Genomic DNA, 20,044 nt, shown 5'->3' on the forward strand with positions numbered 1-20,044 from the left:
GTGTCCTTTAGTCAACATTACCTCCCCCAAATTCTGCATAAAACTCCCCGTAGCAGCCAGAAAGCCAGACAGAAGGCTCTACTAACAGGGGAGGACTCTGTCGAGGAGAGGGCCGACCCATATTGCCACAGCTGCCTTCCGCCACCTCGACCCCTCTGCCCGCTTCAGCCTTCCCTTTGTAGCCCTGCTGTGGGCACAGCACTGTGCACAGGGGGCGGCCACAGGCTTCCGGAGCGCTGTGGAGACATAAAAAGATCACACGTTAATTCTTAACTGCTGCAAGGGGACAGGCAGCAACGGCAGCAGGCTCTACCGTGTCCGCGTGGCAGGGGCGGAGGCCGGAGCTCCCAGGGCACCGGGGCCACCGGGGCTGCCCACGGACCTGGCGGCGCCTCTGAAGCTTCGGCGCAGCCGACAGGAGGCGCCAGAGCCCCGTCCTCCGCCCGGCACCTCCGCGCCTGCGCACTGTCACCACCCACTCCGCGCAGGCGCCTTTCGCTCCCTCTCCGTCTAACTGACGCTCCCGCCCCACCCTCCCGCGCATGTGCACCGCTCGCCGCCCAGCTTCGAGGCGCCGTACGCATGCGCACCGCCCCCTCCTGCCCCCTCCCACCCTACCGCACCCCCCCGGCGCGGCCCAGGAGCGCGGCGGCAGCTTGGCGGGCGATGCGGAAGGAGCCCGGGGACTGCTGAGCGGGCCGAGGCCCGGCGGGGCTCCCGGCGACCCCCGGCGTCGCTGCCAGCCGGGCCCGCGGGGCAGGGGCGGGAAGGACCCGGACCCTCCACCGGCCGCTGAGGTGAGGGGCGGAGTGGGGTAGGCCGTGAGCGACGGGCGGTTCAGCCAATGGGAGAGCCAGCTTCCGGGCCCTGCCCCTCCGGGGTTCTCCCGGCGGGTGATTGGCTAACGAGTGAGGGGCGGGCGCCGTGTCGACCCTCATGCGCGGGCCTCATGCTCGCCGCCCCGCCTCGCGCGGGTACGGCGGCCGCGAGGGGCGGTAGGGGGGGCTGAGGCGGGGGGGGGGCAGCCCCCCTCCCCCCCCCCGGCCCTCCCGCCTGCCGCGGCCTGGCGTGGCGCTGGCAGCAGCGCGTTGCTAACCGGAGCGAGCGACCGGAATCGCTCCCGTAAGAACGTTGGGCCGGGCGGTTGCAGCCTCGGGCAGGCCGTGCGCTGCGAGCCCGGCCCTGGTGGCGAGGACTCGCCGCTTTTCAGTTTTTTTATCTCGACTCCCCTCCGCCTGCGGGGAGTGAGGGGCTTCAGGAGGGCGGGGGCGGTTCGAGCGCCCGGCCGAGCTAATCCCCGGGGTGGAAGGGGGGCTGCGCCACGGTTACCGTCAAACCGAGCCCCGAAGGGGCTGCTATAACGCTTGGGCACCGCTGCCTGCCTGCTTCCTCTGGCCGCCTTTGGGCAACGCCGGCGGAGGAGGGCGGGGGGAGCCGGGCCCCTTAACGGGCGGGGCGGGGGGCGGTGCTGCCTCCGCCTCCGCGGCACTCCGGGACTGGCGGAGTGCGGCCGGTCCGGCCCGCGGCTCCAGCAGAGCGAGAGCCGCCTCCGCCCCGGCCCGGCCCAGCCCGAAGCCGCCCTGCCAGGCGGTGCCTGCACCCGGTGAGACCACAAGGTTGGGGGCCGGGGGCTTCTCCGAGCGAGCTGGGGGGGTTCCCTCGGGGCTCGACGTTGGTTTCCCGGGGGGTGGGGTGTTGCAGTCGGTTCTCCGTGCAGCTTCAATCTGGTGGCCTTGAGTCTCGGTGTAAAGCTGCAGGATGATCTCAGCCTAACGATAAGCTATCGGTGTTAATAGTACGGGTGCATTTACAAACTGTAGTGTTAACCCTTTTTTTGCCTCTCTCCTCTCCTCGTGTTTATCTGTGCAAAGGTCAAATGTTTCCATCGGTTGTGAAGAAGAGTGGAGTCGGGACCTGCTAAGTGCTGACCTGCTCGTGCTCTGGACCATGGACTCATTGAGGGCATCCCAGGTGTGAAAATGTCCAGCAGTAACCGGGAGTTAGTGATTGACTTTGTTTCCTACAAGCTCTCGCAGAAAGGATACAGCTGGAGTCAGCTGGAGGAGGAGGATGAGAACAGGACTGACTTGGCAGTGGAGGAGACCGAGATGGACGGCGTCCTCAACGGGAGCCCCTCCTGGCACCCGCCCGCCAGTCACGTAGTCAACGGAGCCACCGTGCACCGGAGCAGTCTCGAAGTCCATGAAATCGTTCAAACAGCCGATGTGAGGCAGGCGCTGAGAGAGGCAGGGGATGAGTTTGAGTTGAGGTACCGGCGGGCTTTTAGCGACCTCACTTCCCAGCTCCACATCACCCTTGGCACAGCGTATCAGAGCTTTGAGCAGGTAGTGAATGAACTCTTCCGTGATGGAGTGAACTGGGGTCGCATTGTGGCTTTCTTCTCCTTCGGAGGAGCCTTGTGTGTGGAGAGCGTTGACAAGGAGATGCGGGTATTGGTGGGACGCATTGTATCTTGGATGACCACGTACTTGACCGACCACCTAGATCCCTGGATCCAGGAGAATGGCGGATGGGTAAGAACTCCTCTCCCCGGTGGGGATGGCTGCTCGTGTCCTCCCTCGCTCCAGGCCAACAGTGGTGCCGATCAAACCAGAGCGCAGCTCCCTGCAATGTTTTTGCTAGCGCATGTCCTAGACCTTGCAGGGAGATAAAGCGCTGTCTGGTTTTTCCCTCTGTGCTCTTAATGCTGTACCCCAAGATGGTCAGTCCACTGCGATGACACAATTCATACTCAGACATGTCCTTCTCCATCCCTGTTCCTTCTCCCTGGATGTTACATTAAAGACCTATTTGCAAGAGCCTTTGGAAATCTAATGTCATCCAAGCTTGTTCTTCAAGCGAGAGCCCTTGCTCTCGGGCATGTTCCTGGTGTCATTTAACAGCAGGGAGTGGAGCTTCCTCCTCTCTGAGCGCGCAGTGCTCTGGTGGGCTGGCCTGCGGTCTGCCGGGGTAACAGCTACTTCTTCATTCTGGAGATGTGACTTTGCCTTCTGCTGTGCTCATGGTGAAGTGAATCCCACAGCAGGTCTGGGTGGGTGGTGGGTGGGCTGCTGGGCCTGTCTGAGCTGGTGCAGTGGGATCCAGGGCTGAGGTGGCTGCAACCTCTGCTCTGGGAAGCTGCTAAAACCTGCAGCTGCTTCTTGCTTGGCAGGAACCAATGCTCCCAGCTGCCCCAGCAGCAAACCCTGTAAGCTTTCAATGGTGAGGTATTAACATGAATAAGCATTTCTTCAGGAAGCATTCTTGAAATGCCGAGGTCCGGCTGTGCGGTGCTGCCTGGGACTGCCAGCGGGAGGTATACGACCTACAGATGTCTGAGTTTTCTTTTTGCTTCTGCATCTTAGTGATTCCCTGCTGGTGTAACCTTTACTGGTGCCCACTGGAAAGAGTTCACGCTGTCAGGCGTTAGCATCTAAACGGTGGGGAATTGCCTCCTTGGCGTGCTGGTGAGCTAAGGCCTTTCAGCCCTGTTCATCTCATAGTCCATCAGCAGGCCTCTGCATCTCGAGGAGAGGGCAGGAACCTTTGACCCCAGCGTTGTGCTCTGCACCCTCCTGATAGAGGAGAGGCACAGGAGCCCCGCAGAGCTCCCCAGCTCCTCGCATCTGGCTGGCTGGCAACGCCGGGAACCCTGGAGAAGAAAGGGAGCTGGTCTACCCAGGGAGAGGGAGCATGGTTCACCCAGGGTGCAGGAATTCCAGGAATGTAGCCGCCCTGGGGCACTGCCTGGGTGGGGCTGCTCAGGCAGAGGAGCTAGGTTTCGATTAATAACCTGGGATCTGCTGGCCATTTCATCAGGCTGTATCTGGCCCATTAGCTCTCTCATCCTACGGATAACCCTGGCCAAATGCTGAGTTCCTTCCCCCTCCCTCTGGCTTTGGCTTTTAAAGCCACAGATTAGTCTTTGGAATTGAGTGATCAAATTGAGGTTTCCAAGCTAGTGTGGCTGTTGCTGTTAGTGACGGATTGGGCTGTATCCTGGAGACCCAGGCGATAATGCAATCTGATTTTTTGTAAATGAACTCTCTGGGGGATTTAGATTAAATCACTGGTGGAAAATCACTGGTCCCTGCTTGTGGGGAATGAAATACCTCCTCCCTCTGTTCCCCACCCCCAAACATCATGGTTAAGTCTGTTCAATTTTTTTGTGTCTGTCTCTAAATTCATTGTTTGGAGCAAATATTTGTTCAACAGATTGCAGAAGGGTCAGGACTCCTCCCTATCTGACCCTCCCACCAGCTTTTGCTTTGGAGATCAGTTAGCCATGTTTCCCACCCAAGGGAGCAGCCTTGCTCTTTTCTTCTAACATTGAACTGGGCTTCTAACTTCATTGCCTGGGCTGTGCCAGTAGCTGAAGGGGAGCTGGGTAGAGTGGTAAAGGCCGGGGCGGGGGGGCATCCCACTCCACCAGCCACCAAAAAAAGGGCTGGGTGGTGTGGCTGCTGCCAGTTTGACATCTTTGTTTGACATCTCAGCTGTACCTTTCCTTCGTGCTCAGGTTTCACTGTGCCCCTTCTTGGGGGGGGGGGGCAGCCATGCCGCTCCATGTAAAGGGACAGCGTGGTGCAGTGGCAGCATAGGGGCCAAAAGAGCTCCCGAGCACCTTGCATGGGGTGTGCGTGGGGATGCTCTGGTTAGCTCTCATGCAACTCCAGCTGCAGGGAAAAAACTGCTGGCCTGCTGCCAGCTCTCCCTTCAAGAAGAGAGTGCCAGCCTGCACTTGCTGTGACAGAGCGGTCCCTCTCCTGCCACCGCCTTTGCACAGGGAGGCTGTTTAGTGCTTCTGAGCTGTTAGAGCCTGTCCCGTGCAAACAAAGCTCTCCTGAGAGGTGCAGCAGGCAGGTCCCAGTGAAAGGGATGCAAGTTCTGGCAGGCCTGCTTGGCAGCAACCAGGTTGGTTTGCATTTCGGAGTGCTGCAGCACTTCTCTTCCTGGAAAGCCCCTCTGAAAGAGGGAAGGAGCGCAGTTCCATCACCAGTGTCACACAGCCTGGTTGTGTAGGAAGCTCTGTTTCATTCCCCACCAGTGGAACAAAGGCAAGTATAGGATGGCTGTGGGGTGTAGGTTGCCTTTGGAGGTGCCCGTTAAGGCTGCTGTATGCTGGGCTGTAGCAGATTTTTTGAGAAACCCTTCTCTGAGGTGAGGGAGAAATGGTAAATCTCACTATGTAGTGTTACCATAAGTGTATTTTGTCACATTTACTGGCCCTGCCTTGGTTTGCCCTCCTCTCCACATTCTGGCACTAAGAAAACAAACAAACAAGAACAACCCGAGGGGGACATTTAATAATCAGCCAGAAGAGAGCTGCTGCCTTGGTGAGCCATCAAAATGAAGGAGGAGGCTTTCCTGGGGCAGTTGCTTTGGCCAGGACCAGATTCCACTAGCTGTGAAGTTCAAAGAGTGATCTCAGTGGCGAGAGGGATTCATCAGGGGAGAAATGTGGTGAGCAGGGAACGCAGGAGGGGGAAGCGCAAGGTGAGCGGGAGAGAGCCTGGCAGGCAGAGATGTACTGACCGTGCTTAATCTGTTTGAGAAAGGAAAGTGAGCAGTAGTTCTGGCCTGTAAATCTTCATTCAGGGTAGGGTTTAAAGGACGTGTTCAGTGGGGGCTTGAATGTAGATCTGTGGACATAGAGGCAAGAGGTTTTCTGTTTGCAGGACATGTGGTAGAGACCAGCATGAAGGGGCTGTGTCAGGCCAGGCCTGAAACCAAATATCTTTGCCACTAGTCTGTGACGTCTGAATCCTGACAAACTGAGCTAGGCTGAAGGAGGAAAGACTGCTTCCCACGTTGGCTGCATGCGTCCCGGGCTCTCAGCCGGCCCTGTCTGTGCAGGGCTTGGTGTGCTGGGATGTATGCGTTGTGTTGCTCTGCGGTGGACTGGAAGCTTGTGGTTCTGTTGGGGAAAACCCTTAGAAGATGTCAATATAGAAAACTCATTTTCTATCTTTTTAATTTTTTCTTGAGTGATAGGAAATGACTCAGCCTGTGTCATATGACAAAGTGCAGCTGGGATTTCGTCCTGTGCTCTAGCTCAAGCCTTCTCAATGGTTTCAGGTTGAGAGCTAGCCTTTGATTCTCAGCTCTTCAGAAATGCTTTTTGGCCTTGTGCCATTGCCCAGGTATCCTGCACAAGCCATCCCTGCAGCCACTGTGTTACCTAGCTAATCCCAGGTGCCCCAGGATCCTCACGCCTTCTCTGTCTGAGCTTTTTGGGCAGCGTGAGAAAAGTACAAGTTTGAATTCTGCTGCTGTTGCGCTGAGGCTCGGAGAGGAGTGCTGTGCTAGGTGTGTGTGGCACGTGTGGAAGAGGCACAGCTGTGCATTGCACCGTATGGGGAACGCAGCTCCCTCTGGGGTGAGTCCTGTTTGCCAAAGCTCTGCGTTTTGGGTGTTAACACATTGGGTTTCGGGGATGCCCCGGCGCTGCTAATCCTGTTCGAGATCGCAGCCATCAGTTTCATTTGCTAGCCAACGCACAGCAAAACTGGCCACAGGAGGTGGCTGCAGGTAGCCAAGGGCGCTCTTTGCTGTCTTGGAAAGCATTGGGATTCATCTCTACTTTGTTCTTTAATTATTTTAAGGTCTGGATCCCTTGCAGCTAAGATGATGCCCCCATTGTCATCACCTGCTTGGGATGAAAAAAATACTCTTCCCCTGCCAGCTGAGTCCCTTGTGTCCCTTCACAGTACGGAGTGTTCCCCTTTGGCTGTGGGGACTGCCTGCCTGACAGTTGCTGCCGGCAGGGTCTTGGCTCGGGCTGTCCTGTCTGGCGTGGCCATCCCAGGTAGCTGTATCCTCGCTGGCAGCTGGAGATCTGGGCTCAGCATGCAGATCCCTGGCAGCTTCTGGGCCTGCCTTCGACCTGGGAGGCTTTTCTGCAGTGCTCTCCAGGAAATGCCATTGGAATGACTTCCACTGCAGCTTCCTGCCTGGCCCTCAGCAACATTCCTGCCGCTAGACTGAGAGTGATGCAGAGGCGAGTTTTCAGAGCTTTGCTCTTCACCCATTTACTTGATTCTCCTTCTTTGGGGCCCTGCCTGTTTTCCTTGCTGCCTTTTGGTGTACGGTATAGTTTATGTTCCTTAGATCTGTGATTAGAACAGGCGCCTGGAAGGCAAAGCTCTTGCCCATCGCTGGCTGTGGCTCAGAGCAGCCCACTTAACCCCGCAGTCTTTCAGCAAAAGGGATAACGTTTCCTTCCCTCCCAGGGGAGCCACTGGGAACTCAGATTCGTAAAGCACTCCGAGGTCCTTTAATCCAAAGAATGGAGTGTCATTTAAAAAAAGACCTGTGAAATAATTAACGAACTGTTTCTTGCTGCTCTGTGTTCACAGCTGCTCTCGATAATGTCAGTCTTCCTGATCATCGTGCTCCTCTCTGAAACTGGAGCTGGGTCCCCCTCAGCACCACCCAGGGGGCTCCCCATTGCAGCAGCAATGGGGTGTCCTAGCACAGCAGATGGGGTGGGAGTGAGCAATGTGCCTTTTTTTTTTTTTTTTCCCATGTGGAAGCTGCAGTTTTCTGTACATGTCTGGGGTGCTGCACCTGATTTCCGTGGAGCTCCCGTACCATTTGTGTATGTGGTTTACCCTCAGGAGCGGCTCATACCGGATGTTAGCGTGGTACAGGCTGAATGGTGGCATGATGCTTTGAGGCCTTTGCTTAAGCTTCTCTCCTTTGATTTTTACCAAGCTGCTGATGGCTGTAAGCACAATCCCATCCTGACATTACACGGAGTATTTCTCTAGCAGCTCTTTCCCCACTAACTGTGAAGCTGGAGTATTCCCAGGAGGAGCTGGGGGAAGGGAAGGGATGGGTATCAGTTGTAGAAGTGTGGCAGACCTGCTGAACCGAAAGGCGAGGGATTAATGGTGGCTTCTGCTGTGGGAGCAGAAAGGGGCTGGGGGCGGCTGCTCTCTCCCCTCTGATGACCTCGATAGCACTCTGGACGTTGACCTACCTGCTAGCTGATTCAGTGCAAAGGTATGCTCTGCTTTGCGGGTGGCTCTGCCTTTGCCTGGCAGGAAAGCAGTGATGCTCTCCTCCTCCACCCTCCCCTCCCGAGAGGGATGTTACCCTTAAACGCTATTGTTCTGAGCAACTAAAGATTAACGCAGATAATGGAGGCATGAAAGGGAAGCTGTGTCCCTCGGTGCCAGGGCACTCCTTGGTTTGCTGCCCTGGCCTTGGGCAGGGAAACTGTTCCTCCTCCCTGCTCCCCACCTGGAAGGATGTGCAGAGGGGTGTTTGGTGCAAGATCTCTCTGAAGTCCCGCTCCTAATCGTCCTTGGGATGCCAAGGGCTTAAATTAGGGGATGTGCTTTCCAGAGGCATGTGAGAGCTTTCCCCATGGAGGGGGATGCGAGGGCTTTGCTGGGTGCACTGGGGCAGCTTCAGGGTGCGGGTTGGCCCTGGCTGCATTCAGGTGGGGAGAAGGGTTACTCTGCCACAGAAGCAGAACAGCCCAGTGGAGCGAGGGGGGAAGAGGGCTGCCGGGAGGCAGAACCGTTAGCAGATGGCTTCAGCTGGGCTTACCGGGGAGCAGGTGTGGGTTTCAGGAGGCAGCCTTTTAAGAGAGATGTCAGTTTAGAACCCGGGAGGCTCAAGGGGCTGAGCTGTGGCTGCCACAACTTGCATGCTGGGGAGCTGTGGCCTAGTTGTGCTGTAGAAATGCTCATTTTGTTTTTTATTTTTAGGTATTTTGCTTATTTTATCCTCATGTTTAATTTAGTTAGCAAAAAAAGAAAAAGAATCCAAGGGCTGAGCAGTACTGGGAAGGACTGCCTGCAGGCGGGAACGCCTGCTGCAGCTCCTCCGTGCAGCCAGCGTCTCTCCAGCCGCCCGTGTCTTCTCTCGGACACGTGCTCACGTGTACCAGCCCAGTGCTGTCTCTCAGGATCTCTTTAATGGGAAACCCAGTGCACTCAGCGCTGCTGCCTGCCTCCGGGGTAGCGAGGGAGGGAGGAGCGGGATTCGGAACATTAACCAGAGAGGCTCCCACGTTGTGCTGTAACTGGTCTGCCTTCCCTCTGCTACTGGGAGCAGGGAGCTGGGTGAGCATGGCATTTCAGCAGGCTTTAGGCTGTTACTTTCTCAGCCACTGCTTGCCCCTGCATTTACACAGCATGCCCAAGGAAGGGTAATAGGCTGTATCTGTGAAGAGGGAAGTTTCAGGGGTCTTTGTGATTCCCTTGGGGAGAGCTGTTTGAATTTATTGCATTATCCTCCTTCCTGCTCAAGCTTGTGTTTCAGCTGTGTCTGCAGACATAGCTTCTGATTTAAGTAGATCCAATTAGTAGCTGGCTTCTGGCATCAGTATCCTGCTCGGGGAGATGAGCCCTGGAGATGAGGAGCCTCCAGTGGGAGTGAGGCTGGGCTCAGCCTGTCTGCCCCAGCTCCTGATCCCGGATGGGCCCGGAGCAACCTGGCTCACAGCCCCGGTCCTGAGCTCAGGGGGACACCGAGGCAGGTGGCCTCTGCTCCGTGTTCCACCTGGCCGAGAACAAAGAGCAGGCAGGTTCTCCCTGCCTGTACCACTGCCAACCAGGTGCTCTTAAGACTGAAATCAAATACTCCAAAACGTGACAACTTGGCAGCAGGCAGGTCTTTGAGCGGGAGCAGGAGCCGCTCACGCTGGGAGGTGTGCGAGGGGCTGTGCGGAGCTGCGCAGGGACTTCTCTGTTGGGGGTAGAACCCGAGGGGAGGGAGCTGCCGGAGCTGGCCACTCCCTGAAGGAGCGTGGAAGGGTTTTCTTCCCTGCTGAAGGGTGAAGGGCTCTTTGGGAAGCTCAGAGAAGAGGCCTAGGCTGGCATGGAGCTGGTTTGATTGCAGCTAATGGCACGCTCAGGTGGAGCGAGACAGCTATCTGCATCACTTTGTTAGTTCTCCAAACGATGCTAGTTTTTGCACATATCTCTGGTTTTTGCCATTGTTGAGGCTGAGGAAGGCTGGGGAACCTACGAGCGTTGTGTAGGAAGCGTGGCTGGCGGCAGTACGTGACATTACTCTGTGTGTGTAACTTGTGGTGAGCTGGCTCAGAGTTTGGCCTGGGATGTGGGAGCTGGGCGTGTACGTGGCCCTGGGTAGTGTCTGAGTGACATATGACTTATGTATGGACAAAATGAGGTGTTGCTACCTGTAAATCAGCCATTATAGCTGTGTTGCAAGTGCTTACAGCCTGTAATGGTGTAGCTCACCAGCGTATTAAACTTGCTGGAGAGCTAATATCTTTTATTAGAGCAACTGACCTCATTTAAAGCTTCCAGTTGCACCAGCCAGTGATTATTTCATGCAACAACACGTATGGAGGAGCCCAGGGCAGAGCACAGTCTCCTTCTTGTGCTGCACTGCTCTCTCCCACATTTGCTGCATCAGCTGCCTACTCTGCTTCCTGCCCTCAAGTCAGCAAGGATTTTGCTAAAAGGGACTTTGTGGCCTGAATCATTTGAGATTTCATGTGGACTAACAGGAAGTGAAAACAGAATGAGCACATCTTCCTCCTCTTCCTGCACCTCCACCCTTTCCCCTTTTTCATTCAAGTGGCATGTAAGAATTACAGCAGCCTGTTGAGGCGTTGGGGCTGAAGCAGGAAGTGGTGAGGCTTGGCTGGTGCTCCTCCGGGATGCTGGAGGACGAGTGGCTCAAGGTGGGAGAACCAGGCAGCCCTTCCCCAGGACCCATCTCCGCTGGGGGCCATCCCTGCACCCAGCCTTGCTCGCTCGGGCTCTGGTGGTGCTGCCATTCCCTGCAGGGTGGGTTTGGGGTAAGGTTCACGGCGCAATTGAGGGCCAAGGAGAGCCACTGGCACCGCACGACTCGGCCCCTGGATAGGAGGGAATGTGACTCTGCAGCTGGGTGCACGTGAGCGTGGCACGTCTCCTCAGCACAGGTTTCCCCACAGTTACACAAGGGCACGATTGCACAGGAGCTCTGACGTCTGGGAAAAGCAATGACAAGGTGAAAATTGAGCTTCGTTCCCAGGGTACCAGCGACCCTGCCGAGCCGCTTGTCCAGTGCAGCGAGCTGGCCACAGCACTCAGGCTCCCCAGCACCGCAGGCGGCAGATAACCATGAAATTAAAGCAGGAGTCTTCCCCTGCCCCCCGAGCGTGCCCCTCGCACAAAGGCAGGCAGGCTGCTCTGCCTGCCGGGGCTCAGACACCATCTGTCCGGTGGGGAGAAGCATCAGAGAGACCGTCTTTCCTTGGACTATTCCACTTAATGCCCTTTGGAAAACAATCCCATTCCCAGCAGGTGCTAATCTCTTGAGTGGATCCGGCTCAGCCAATGTGTTCTTCACTGCGCCTTTGTACCAGAGCCTTGTCGTCTGCCAGCCGTCCCGCTGCTGAGCGTGCCCAATGCCGGCCGGGGCTCCGGCACCTTCGGGAGCCCTCAGCCTGTTTAGTTCTGGGAGAAACACTGATGAAAGATGGATGCAAGTGGATTAGTCATTCGCACCGACTCCTGCTTTAATACACATGAATGTTTCAGCAGTTTTCTGGAACAGAGCGCGCAATTCCCTGCTCTCCATCTCGTGCTGTGCACAGCAGTCTCCCGGGGCAGGGATGGGGGTTACAGCTGTCACCGTAGCCCCTTTCATGTATTTGGAAAATGCTGAAATTGTGCTGAATGGTGTGGGGTTATTGCAGGTTCCCTGGAGCTGGTGATGAAACCAGTTTGACAGGAGGCTGCCGAAGCGAGGATTAGGGCTGGAATGTGCTAGTGAGGGTTTGTTTCTGGTTAGAAAAGAGCTGGCTCTGGCCCTCACTAGGCTGAAGCCCCGCAGGTTTGTGGGGTTTTGAGCTGAGGCCCCAGGAGCAGCCACCCCACAGGTCCCGCTGCAGGCTGCAGCCCATGGCTTGGTGTGTGGCTAGGCTGGCCAGGAGGAGAGTGAGGCAGAGATGTGCCTATTTAATTAACCCTTTTGAGTTTGTGGCTGCATCCCTCAGAGTCGCAGGTTTCTCTGAATGCAGCAGAGCCCAGGACCTTGGGCAGGGGCAGCACCCCAGTGCCAACAGCACCCCAGTCAGCGCCCACAGCACCCCAGTGCCCACTCCCAGGGCGGGAGAGGCAGTGGGGCGGGTGGCATTCCCTGCCATTGTCATGGAGATCAGCAGCTGCTTCCCTGGAGGTCAGCATTTGCATAACAGTTAGAGCTGGGTCTCTGGAGCATTTGCACCTGCAAGCACGTTGTCCCCAGAGCCCCTTCCCCACCCCATCCCCAGCCTGCCCACAGGGTGCTGACAGGGACCGGCACGGTGAAGATGGGATCTGGAGAAGCTCCAAGACCTCTGCCTTGGCTGGCAGATTTTCCTTGGTGTGATGTGCCTGAGTCGGGGGCTCATGTTGACCTCCAGTCCCGATACTGCAGGCAGGGCTGTGTGACTGGCGCAGGCATGCTCGGTGTCCCTGCTGCCCTCCTTCAGGGCCTGGGTTTCAGACAGGGCTGGGGGTGGTTGGGGCCACATGTGGATGCGGTGTCTGGAGGAAGAGAGTGGAGGGAGGACCTCCTGGATGTCTCTTCCACTTTCGTAGTGCGTAGGGACCCACAGAGCTGTGTTTACAGGATCCCAGTGGCAGCCTTTGGGAATACTTAATGTTAGGTTTTTTTCTGAAAGATCTCAGCTGCCTTTTCCCCCTCCCCGTGCTTCACCTCCAGGTTCGCATATGCCAGTCCCATGTGGTGAGCTGGCAGCCCAAAGGGACTCTGGGAACAGGTTGCTGTCGATGCAGGGCTTTGTTGTGGTCTGCACTGAGCTGCTGCCTTTCTTTTTCCATGCTTGTCTCGCTGCTCAGCACAAAACTGTTCCCAGCATCTCATTAACAAATGTCTGGTCATCCAGATGACTCCAGTCCTGGCCAGCGATTGGTATTAGACCTCTTAGCAGTAACACAGCTGTACTTACGGCAAAGGTATAACAGAAACAGCCTTGTTTTCAAGTGAAACATTGCCTCGTGACAAGAATGCCTGGACTGGGAGTCAGATGCTGTGGCTCACGCTGCTGGCTTGTATGCAACCCTAGGCAAAGCACTTAACCTCTCCACACCTCTGTTGATCTGTCTGGGAACAATGCTGACTTATTCTGCAGGAGGTTTTGGAGAACCAACTAGTTTTTGATAAAACACATTAAGATCCTTGGGTGGAAAAGGCTTTTGTATGTGCTGAGCTGGTTGCTGTGGGTGTCTGTCTTAAAGACAGGCTGGTTGGATATTGGGGGTGTGGGGAAGCTCTGTCTCCCCATCAAAGTCACACCAAGTGCCACTGCTTCACCATGAACAGTCCGAGTAGAGCCTGGCTCTTCTCTGCTGGTTTTCAGAGCTTCGTGCTGGTGTCTCGGTGACCTCCACACCCCTTACCTCCCTGTGCAAGGGAAACTTTGAACACCCAAACTCCACCCTCCCCAGCAGCTGGCACCCTCCCCTTCCCACTCTACCCCTGGCTCACAAGAGACCAGATGAGGATTCATTGCCCACATCTGCTTCCTTCACCTGCCCTTGTGGTTCGGTGTCCCTTACTGAATCCTCTTTCCTCCACTCTTGGGGCTTATCTTGAAAGAGGAACCTGCTCTGCTCAGCTTGCCCTGAATGGGATGTAGCAACTCTTCTCCCTCCCGCTTGGCCGGGGGAGCTGCTTGGGCAGTGCTGGTGAATGAAACCAGCTGAACCGCTGGGGATGGGTACCAGCAAGAGGCTGAAACTTTGAGCCTTCCCCTTCCCGTTTCCAGACTAGGATGTGAATGCTGTCTCAGACAGACCTCGTGCCTGATTAATCTGGTCTCCCACCTGAAACAGAGGACTTTGGGTCAGACCTACTCCTCTCTTCTCTCTACCTCAGTGTCATGGGCAGTGTTTAAATGGCTGCTGCGTCCCCCCCAGTGGTGGGTTGCAATTTGGGGCACTGTGAGTGTCTCAAGAGCCTTTGGCACTGCAGAACCTCCCTGCTCTGCAGGGTGGTGGGCACTGGTAGAGTCTGGCTCTCCAGGTCCTCTGTCTCCTACAAGCAGCACGTGCAGCTGGAGGGAAGCTCCCCCAGCAAGTGCTGGTTTAGGCTCGAGCAAGAAAACGTTGTGTCCTTCCCCAGCACTAAAGAAGGAGAGGCAAAACCAGGAGATTGCCTTTTGCATAGTTATAACCTCTTGCAGCTTCCTCATCGCCTGCCCCAAAGCATCTTCCTCTCAGACGTGTCTGTCACCCTGGGTGGGGAAGGGGATGTGACGGGTGTTCAGTGGTGGAACAGCCTGTCCTCTCTGGGGTGGAAGAGGCCCACGGGCACGTGGAGAAGGCGATTGAGACACTGACGTGCTGTTGCTACCATAGTCCTTGTGATCGTCTCAGGAATTCCAAATATTTCCTCTCAGATAAAGGTGACTGGGGGAGGCCAGAAATATCTGGACGTGTCTGGGCAAGCCTGAGATCCCAAACACCAGGCCAGAGAGGTCAGAATCGGTACTGGGAGTGCTAGGCTTCAGGTGCAGAGTGGCCGAGGCCCGGGTCCGTGTGGGAAGTGAGCAAGCTGCCTTTCCCTAACCTTCAACCCACCCCCAGGACCAGGAGGGAGGGCGCTCCTGCCTGTTTTCCCACTCCCCCTGGTCTGGGATTGCCATTCCCAGGGGACACATCTGCAATCACAGTTGTGCAGCAGCTGAGCTATCTCAGCTTCTGGGGACAGTTTCCCCAAGGAAGGGGAAGGTGCTCTCCTCCCATGTCCCCTGCGGCCCCCAGCTGCATCTCCAGCAGCTGCTGCTCCATTCCCGGGGGAAGGAGAGGGGCTCACATCCCCTCCCTGCCTGCATGGGGCTCTTGTTGTGCTCTTTTCCATCTGTAGCACCCGATAGCTTTCAGTTTACCATATGCCATTTATCTCTTCTTCAGCAAACGCTTCCTTTTCTTAGAAACTAAGGGCTTCAAAACATGCTTCTTGGAACTGCCTTTCCCCAAGCTCCGTGGCACATACCATGGAGAAAGCAGCATGGAGGCTCAGCTGCCAGCCCTCCCCGGCTCCCTGCCCAGGCTGTGGGGGCCCTCTCCTGGTGCCTGTCCCACTGCCAGTCCTGCGGAGAGGCGGAGAGGCTGAGTGACTACGGGGCTCCTTCCACCTCTGCAGCCTTCCTGGGGAGGGTGGGGATGTCCCCTCCCATGGGTCAGGAGTAGCCTGTGGAGACACATGGGGCTCAGTGGGACAGGCCTTATTGAATCCCCACGCAAAGTGGCTTTTTCTGGGGAATACATCACCAGGGTACAGCACCCTTCCCACTGAGCACTCCTGAAGCATTGGGTGCTGTGGGGGGACGGCTGGGACGTGTCCTTCATCCCTGCCAACCTGCTCACTGCTTGCTGTGCTCTGTCACTGCTCAGCTGTTCATCACTGCCTATCAGCATAGGGATTTCCTGTGCTGTAATTAAAAATATCCCCTCCTTGGGTTTGGGCTCTCCTCCTGTCCTTCTGCAGCACAGCACTGGCTGTTTCCACGGCTGTCCCCCTAGGTGAGCGGCCGGGCAGAGGGGCTGGCAGTGGGCAGCAGCCCTCACCTTTCTCCCTGGATGGCACCTGCGGGTGAGGTGCCATCCTGCCTGTTCCTGCGGGGCCGGGATGCAATACAACACCTCCGCAGAGCCTGTGCCAGCTGGCAGACCCGATGGGAAGTGAGCTGCCTTCTGCTGCTCTGTGTAGGTGGCGGGTAGTCACGGGGACAGTTGTCATATCCCTGAAAAGGACTTTCAGTGAGGCAGCAGCAGTGGCATGGCTTGGGGTGAGTTAGCAAAGTCCCTGTTGTCCCAGTGCCCTGCCCCCAGGTCTGCTGATACCTCCTCGTGGTTGAGGGGGTGTGAAAGGCAGCCGGGGGAGTCTGAGGTGCTAGAGATGGCATTAGGTGGAAGGCAGAGAAGAGCTTTGGTGGGGCAGAGGCGGGTGCTGAGATGCACAGCTCACCTGGGCGGTTGTTCAAGTTCCTGAGCCTGTGTTGGGGGTGAGGCCTGTGGTCGAGGAGAGGGACACAGCTCAGCTCCCTGGGAGTGAGCACGCCTTGTGAAAAGCTGTGTGTGAGCTTGATCGTGTATGTGGCATGGTGAGGAATTGTGACCATGCTGGGGCTGTTCTGGGGGAGCCAGGGGACTAGCACCATGTTTCCATGAGTGATGGAGAGGCACCTGCCTAAAGAGCCCCTCAGTCCCAGTCGTGATCTGGGCACCAAATCTCCTGCAGGTCCTGTGGCAGCAGTTGCAGCTCATCACAGGCTGTGGGCAGGCATGGGAGGCAGCTTGCAGGCAGAGCTGCCAGACCCAGGCAAGCTGGGATGCTGCCCTTACCTCCGGAGAGCCCATGGTAAGGCGTGACATAAGCACAGCGTCAGCTGGGCTTATCTCTGCTTTCCCAGAGCAGCCGGGTTACTGGAACTGCATTCACTTATCAGGAAACAGGGGACCTTGCTGGGAAGATGGGCTCAAGATGCAACAGCGCCAAGCCCCTGCTGACACAAGCTGCCCAGCGCTCTGAGCTGCCAGTGCCTGAACCCGGAGCTCGCAGCTCCAGCTCCCTCTAGCCCCGGTGCTCAGCCCTGATAAACCTGGGAGCTGCTGGGGCATGAAGGTCCCTGCTGCATGTAGCCTGCCTGTGGACCCCTCCTTCCCTGCAGTGCGCGTGGCCCAGGGATCTGAGCAGCTATCTTCACAGTGGTCCAAGGTCCCTGGGTGCCCAGGGGAGCAGGAGAGGTGGCATCATGCCGTGGGGGTGCTGCATGGGCACAGGGGGCAGAGGTGCTCTCTGAGAGCCTGGGTTTGGGAGTGATTCAGCTTTGGTGGTCTTCTCTCTCCCTGCTGGCCTTCTCCCCCAGTCCAGGCCATGGCTGTCTGTCCCCAGCCCTGTCACACCCCTGCCTCCCTCGGAGGGAGAGGGGCTGTGGCTGTTTGCTGCGCAGTGGCTCTGTTGAAATCTGCCTGGCTCTTGCTGTTGCTGGAGACGATGGACTGGAAGCGGCCGGATCGGACGAGCCGGGCTGGCGTGACTGCATTCTTGGCCAGACTTCATGCTTGGCCCACTCCCCCAAGCCCCGGGGGAAGGCAGGAGTTTCACGACCTGGAGTGTCTGCCTTCACCCCAGGGATTCACGAAATCCAGATCGTGCTGCAGAGTAACCTGCGATGGTCAGGACATAGGAGTGTTTGTCTTGCTGGGATGCAGCAGTGGGAAGGAGGAAGTGGGAGGCTCTGCTTTGGATGCAAAAGTGGTGGTGGGATGCGCAGTGTGGGGCTCCTGCCACAGCCGAGGGCACCAACCCTGCTGCTGTTCCCCCAGGCCTCGGCCATGGAATAAAGCCGAGCGTTTTCCTGCTGCAATGATTTCTATCACACTTCGATGCTAATTTTAGAGACCCTAGAGCACGTGATGCATCTCCTGCCCTGCCCATGTGGTGTTCTCCTTGCAAATCCTTTCTGGCATCCACCTCTCTCATGACTGGTCCTGTGCTTCCCCCATCGCCCTCTGTGCATGATTCAGAGCGAGGAAGCACAAGGCGTCTGTCATCTGCCCGGTCCCCACCACCACTTTCCTGCCAGTGGGAGCTTGGCAGCCTTCCTACCCCTTCCTGCTGCATCTTCCTCTCTGGACCACTCCAAGGAGGAGGAAGGAGCCCCAGAAAGCAGCAGAGATGTTCTCGGTGCTCTGCTCCCACCCCTCTGCTCACTGCTCCTCTTTTCCCGCAGGAGCGGTTTGTGGACCTCTACGGGAACGATGCTGCTGCCGAGGTGAGGAAGGGCCAGGAGACCTTCAACAAATGGCTCCTGACTGGGGCGACGGTGGCAGGAGTGCTTCTGCTGGGATCCCTGCTGAGCCGCAAGTGACCCACCGCTGAGTTCCCCCCATCGCCAGGACAGCTGCGCCTTCACCGCCACATCCACTACACTCCGCTCCCGCGCACTGTCACCGGCGTGGGGGGCAGCCCCTCCACCTCCCGGGCAAGCGCCCAGCTCCACGGAGCTTTCTCCCTCATGCCGCCAGCTCCTTTTATTGTAGCCCCTATTATTTACTGTTCCGTTGTGTTTTAAAGGCGCTGAGACCAATGCAGCACTTCAGCCAACAGCTCCCAGCGCTGGGGAGATCCAGGCAGACGGGGGGGAAGTACTGGCTAGAAGGTGTCCCAGCCCTGCAGGGTCCTCTAGATCACTTCAAAGAGAATAAACAGACTTATTTTTGCATGTGTGAGTGCGTGCGTGTGTGTAGATGTGTCACTAATATAAGGTTCCCCAGCCAGAGCAAGGGTGGAGGGTCTGTGCCCCCATCTCCAGCATGCTCAGGTCCCAGGAAGAGGCAGGCTGCCGAACGGGACAGAGCTTCCCTGCAGCATCCCTATCTCGTCACTGCTTCCTCCAGGCGGAGCTTGTCCTTGTGGAGGGCAAGGGCAAAGAGCTCTGCCCTCGTGTCAGCCCCAGAGCCCCTTTCTCCCTGGACATCAGCTGCTGGGAGCTGAGGCCGGTCTCGGGTGAGGATGGTGTGTCAGGCCCAGGGCTGTGCCCGGTTTGAAGGGATCCTCCTCCTCCCTCTGAATGTAGATTGCTGTGGGGCAGTGCGCATACCTCCCCACACCTGCTCCTCCAGGCTGGCAAAGGAGGGAGGCAGGTGAGCGGGGAGAGCACTTTTTCCCCAAGCCCAACCCTGGCACAAGGGACTCTGCAGAGAGCGGGGGCCGTGGCGTTCAGCAAGTGCGGGAATACAGAGCCGGGGGACAGGAGGGGGAGTGATGCTCCTGCCCTTCATGAGGGTGGCAGCAGGGGAAGGCAGAGCCCTGGGAGCAGCCCCACAGCGGCCGATACATGGGACCAGTGGGGGAGTGAGCCCGGGGGAGGTGGGAGTGAGAGCTGACACCAGCTGAGAGCCATCCCCGCAGCCGGGGAGCCTCTGGCTTCTTCTGTACTGCTGGTCCCCATAGCACAGGCAGATCCCTGTCCCCATGGCATGGCTGTGATGGGTGCGTGCAGTAGCAGAGGTGCCTGGCTTTACCCCCCACACTGCTTCTGCTGCCGCCGGGGCACTGAACCTCTGGGCTTTGAGCTGAAATTAGCTTCAAAAATAACCCATTGTCCTTCGGAGACCACCACCGGCAGACCCAGCTGTCCACGCGGGCTTGTCTGTGTACATACCGCCCGTGCTCTGCTGTACATATCCGAGTAGTTTTTAATTCATTTGTGAATACTCTTAATGCTATTTTTGTTATCTTGTCTGTCCGTATTTATGTGTGGGGCCGTGCTCCCTGCAGGGGCCAAGGTGGGATGGAGGCAGGGCGGGGAGAAACCAGAGGCTCCCGGGGATCCTGTCTGGCCACTGAGCACGGACTCACGCTCCCCGCGTAGGATCCTACACGGGGAGCGCGAGAATTAGCATTAGCCCGTTGAACGCTTCGGTTTGCAGGTGGAGGTGAATCCACTAATAAACTTGTCATTGGAGCTGATGATGATGCTGTGGTCTTTGTGAGCACCGGGTGTGTGGAGGGGTGGGATTCAGGCAGCTTTTGGCAGGAGCTGCCTTCAATGGGATGGATGGAAGGGGATGGGTCCTCTCGGTGCCTGGGGAAGGGTTAGGGTGCTCCGGGCAGGGGTTGTGTGTGTGTGTGTGTGTGTGTGTGTGTGTGTGTGTGTGTGTGTTTGCTGGTGTCCCAGGGGCTTGGTGTGGGAAGGGTTGTTGTGGGAAGGTGCTGCCTGCTTGAGCATGGTGGTGGATGGGCAGCATCGGGGTAGATCCCCTGGCCGTTCCTTCCACGTCTCACCAGGGCCAGGCTCAGATGCTCGTCCTGTGTCCTTGTCAGTTAGGTAGGAGGGCCCAAAGCAGGCTCATAGCTGGGGTGAGGGGAGCTGGTTTTGGGGTCGTGGGCTCAGCACCGGTGGGGAGCAGGGCAGGGGGAGCATCCACAGCATCCAGGTGAGGAGGGTGGGGGGGATTGCAGCCCCACATCCCAGTGGGTGCATCGCTGGGTCCCACAGCCCCCTCGCGTTCCCAGTGTGTGTGTCCCCCCTCCCAGCAGGACGCTCCCTGCT

The 20,044-nt window shown here is 57.4% G+C and overlaps 1 protein-coding gene across 4 annotated transcripts; it reads left to right on the plus strand.

Annotated features, from left to right (window-relative positions):
- The first annotated feature begins 591 nt into the window (after nt 1-591).
- On the plus strand, nt 592-19,461 carry BCL2L1 (BCL2 like 1). Of its 4 annotated transcripts, none has more exons than XM_075768595.1 (3): nt 592-797; nt 1,872-2,534; nt 17,720-19,461. In XM_075768595.1, exons 2-3 carry the CDS (start codon nt 1,980-1,982, stop codon nt 17,855-17,857), a joined length of 693 nt encoding a protein of 230 aa, XP_075624710.1. In that variant the 5' UTR covers nt 592-797; nt 1,872-1,979; the 3' UTR covers nt 17,858-19,461. The 4 variants fall into 4 exon arrangements, with proteins under 4 accessions (XP_075624710.1, XP_075624711.1, XP_075624709.1 ...); XM_075768596.1 differs by lacking the exon at nt 592-797 and adding an exon at nt 1,033-1,122; XM_075768594.1 differs by lacking the exon at nt 592-797 and adding an exon at nt 1,465-1,603.
- Nucleotides 19,462-20,044: the final 583 nt, after the last annotated feature.

The sequence above is a fragment of the Balearica regulorum genome, chromosome 16 (assembly GCF_011004875.1).
Source record: "Balearica regulorum gibbericeps isolate bBalReg1 chromosome 16, bBalReg1.pri, whole genome shotgun sequence".
Lineage (NCBI taxonomy): Eukaryota > Metazoa > Chordata > Aves > Gruiformes > Gruidae > Balearica > Balearica regulorum.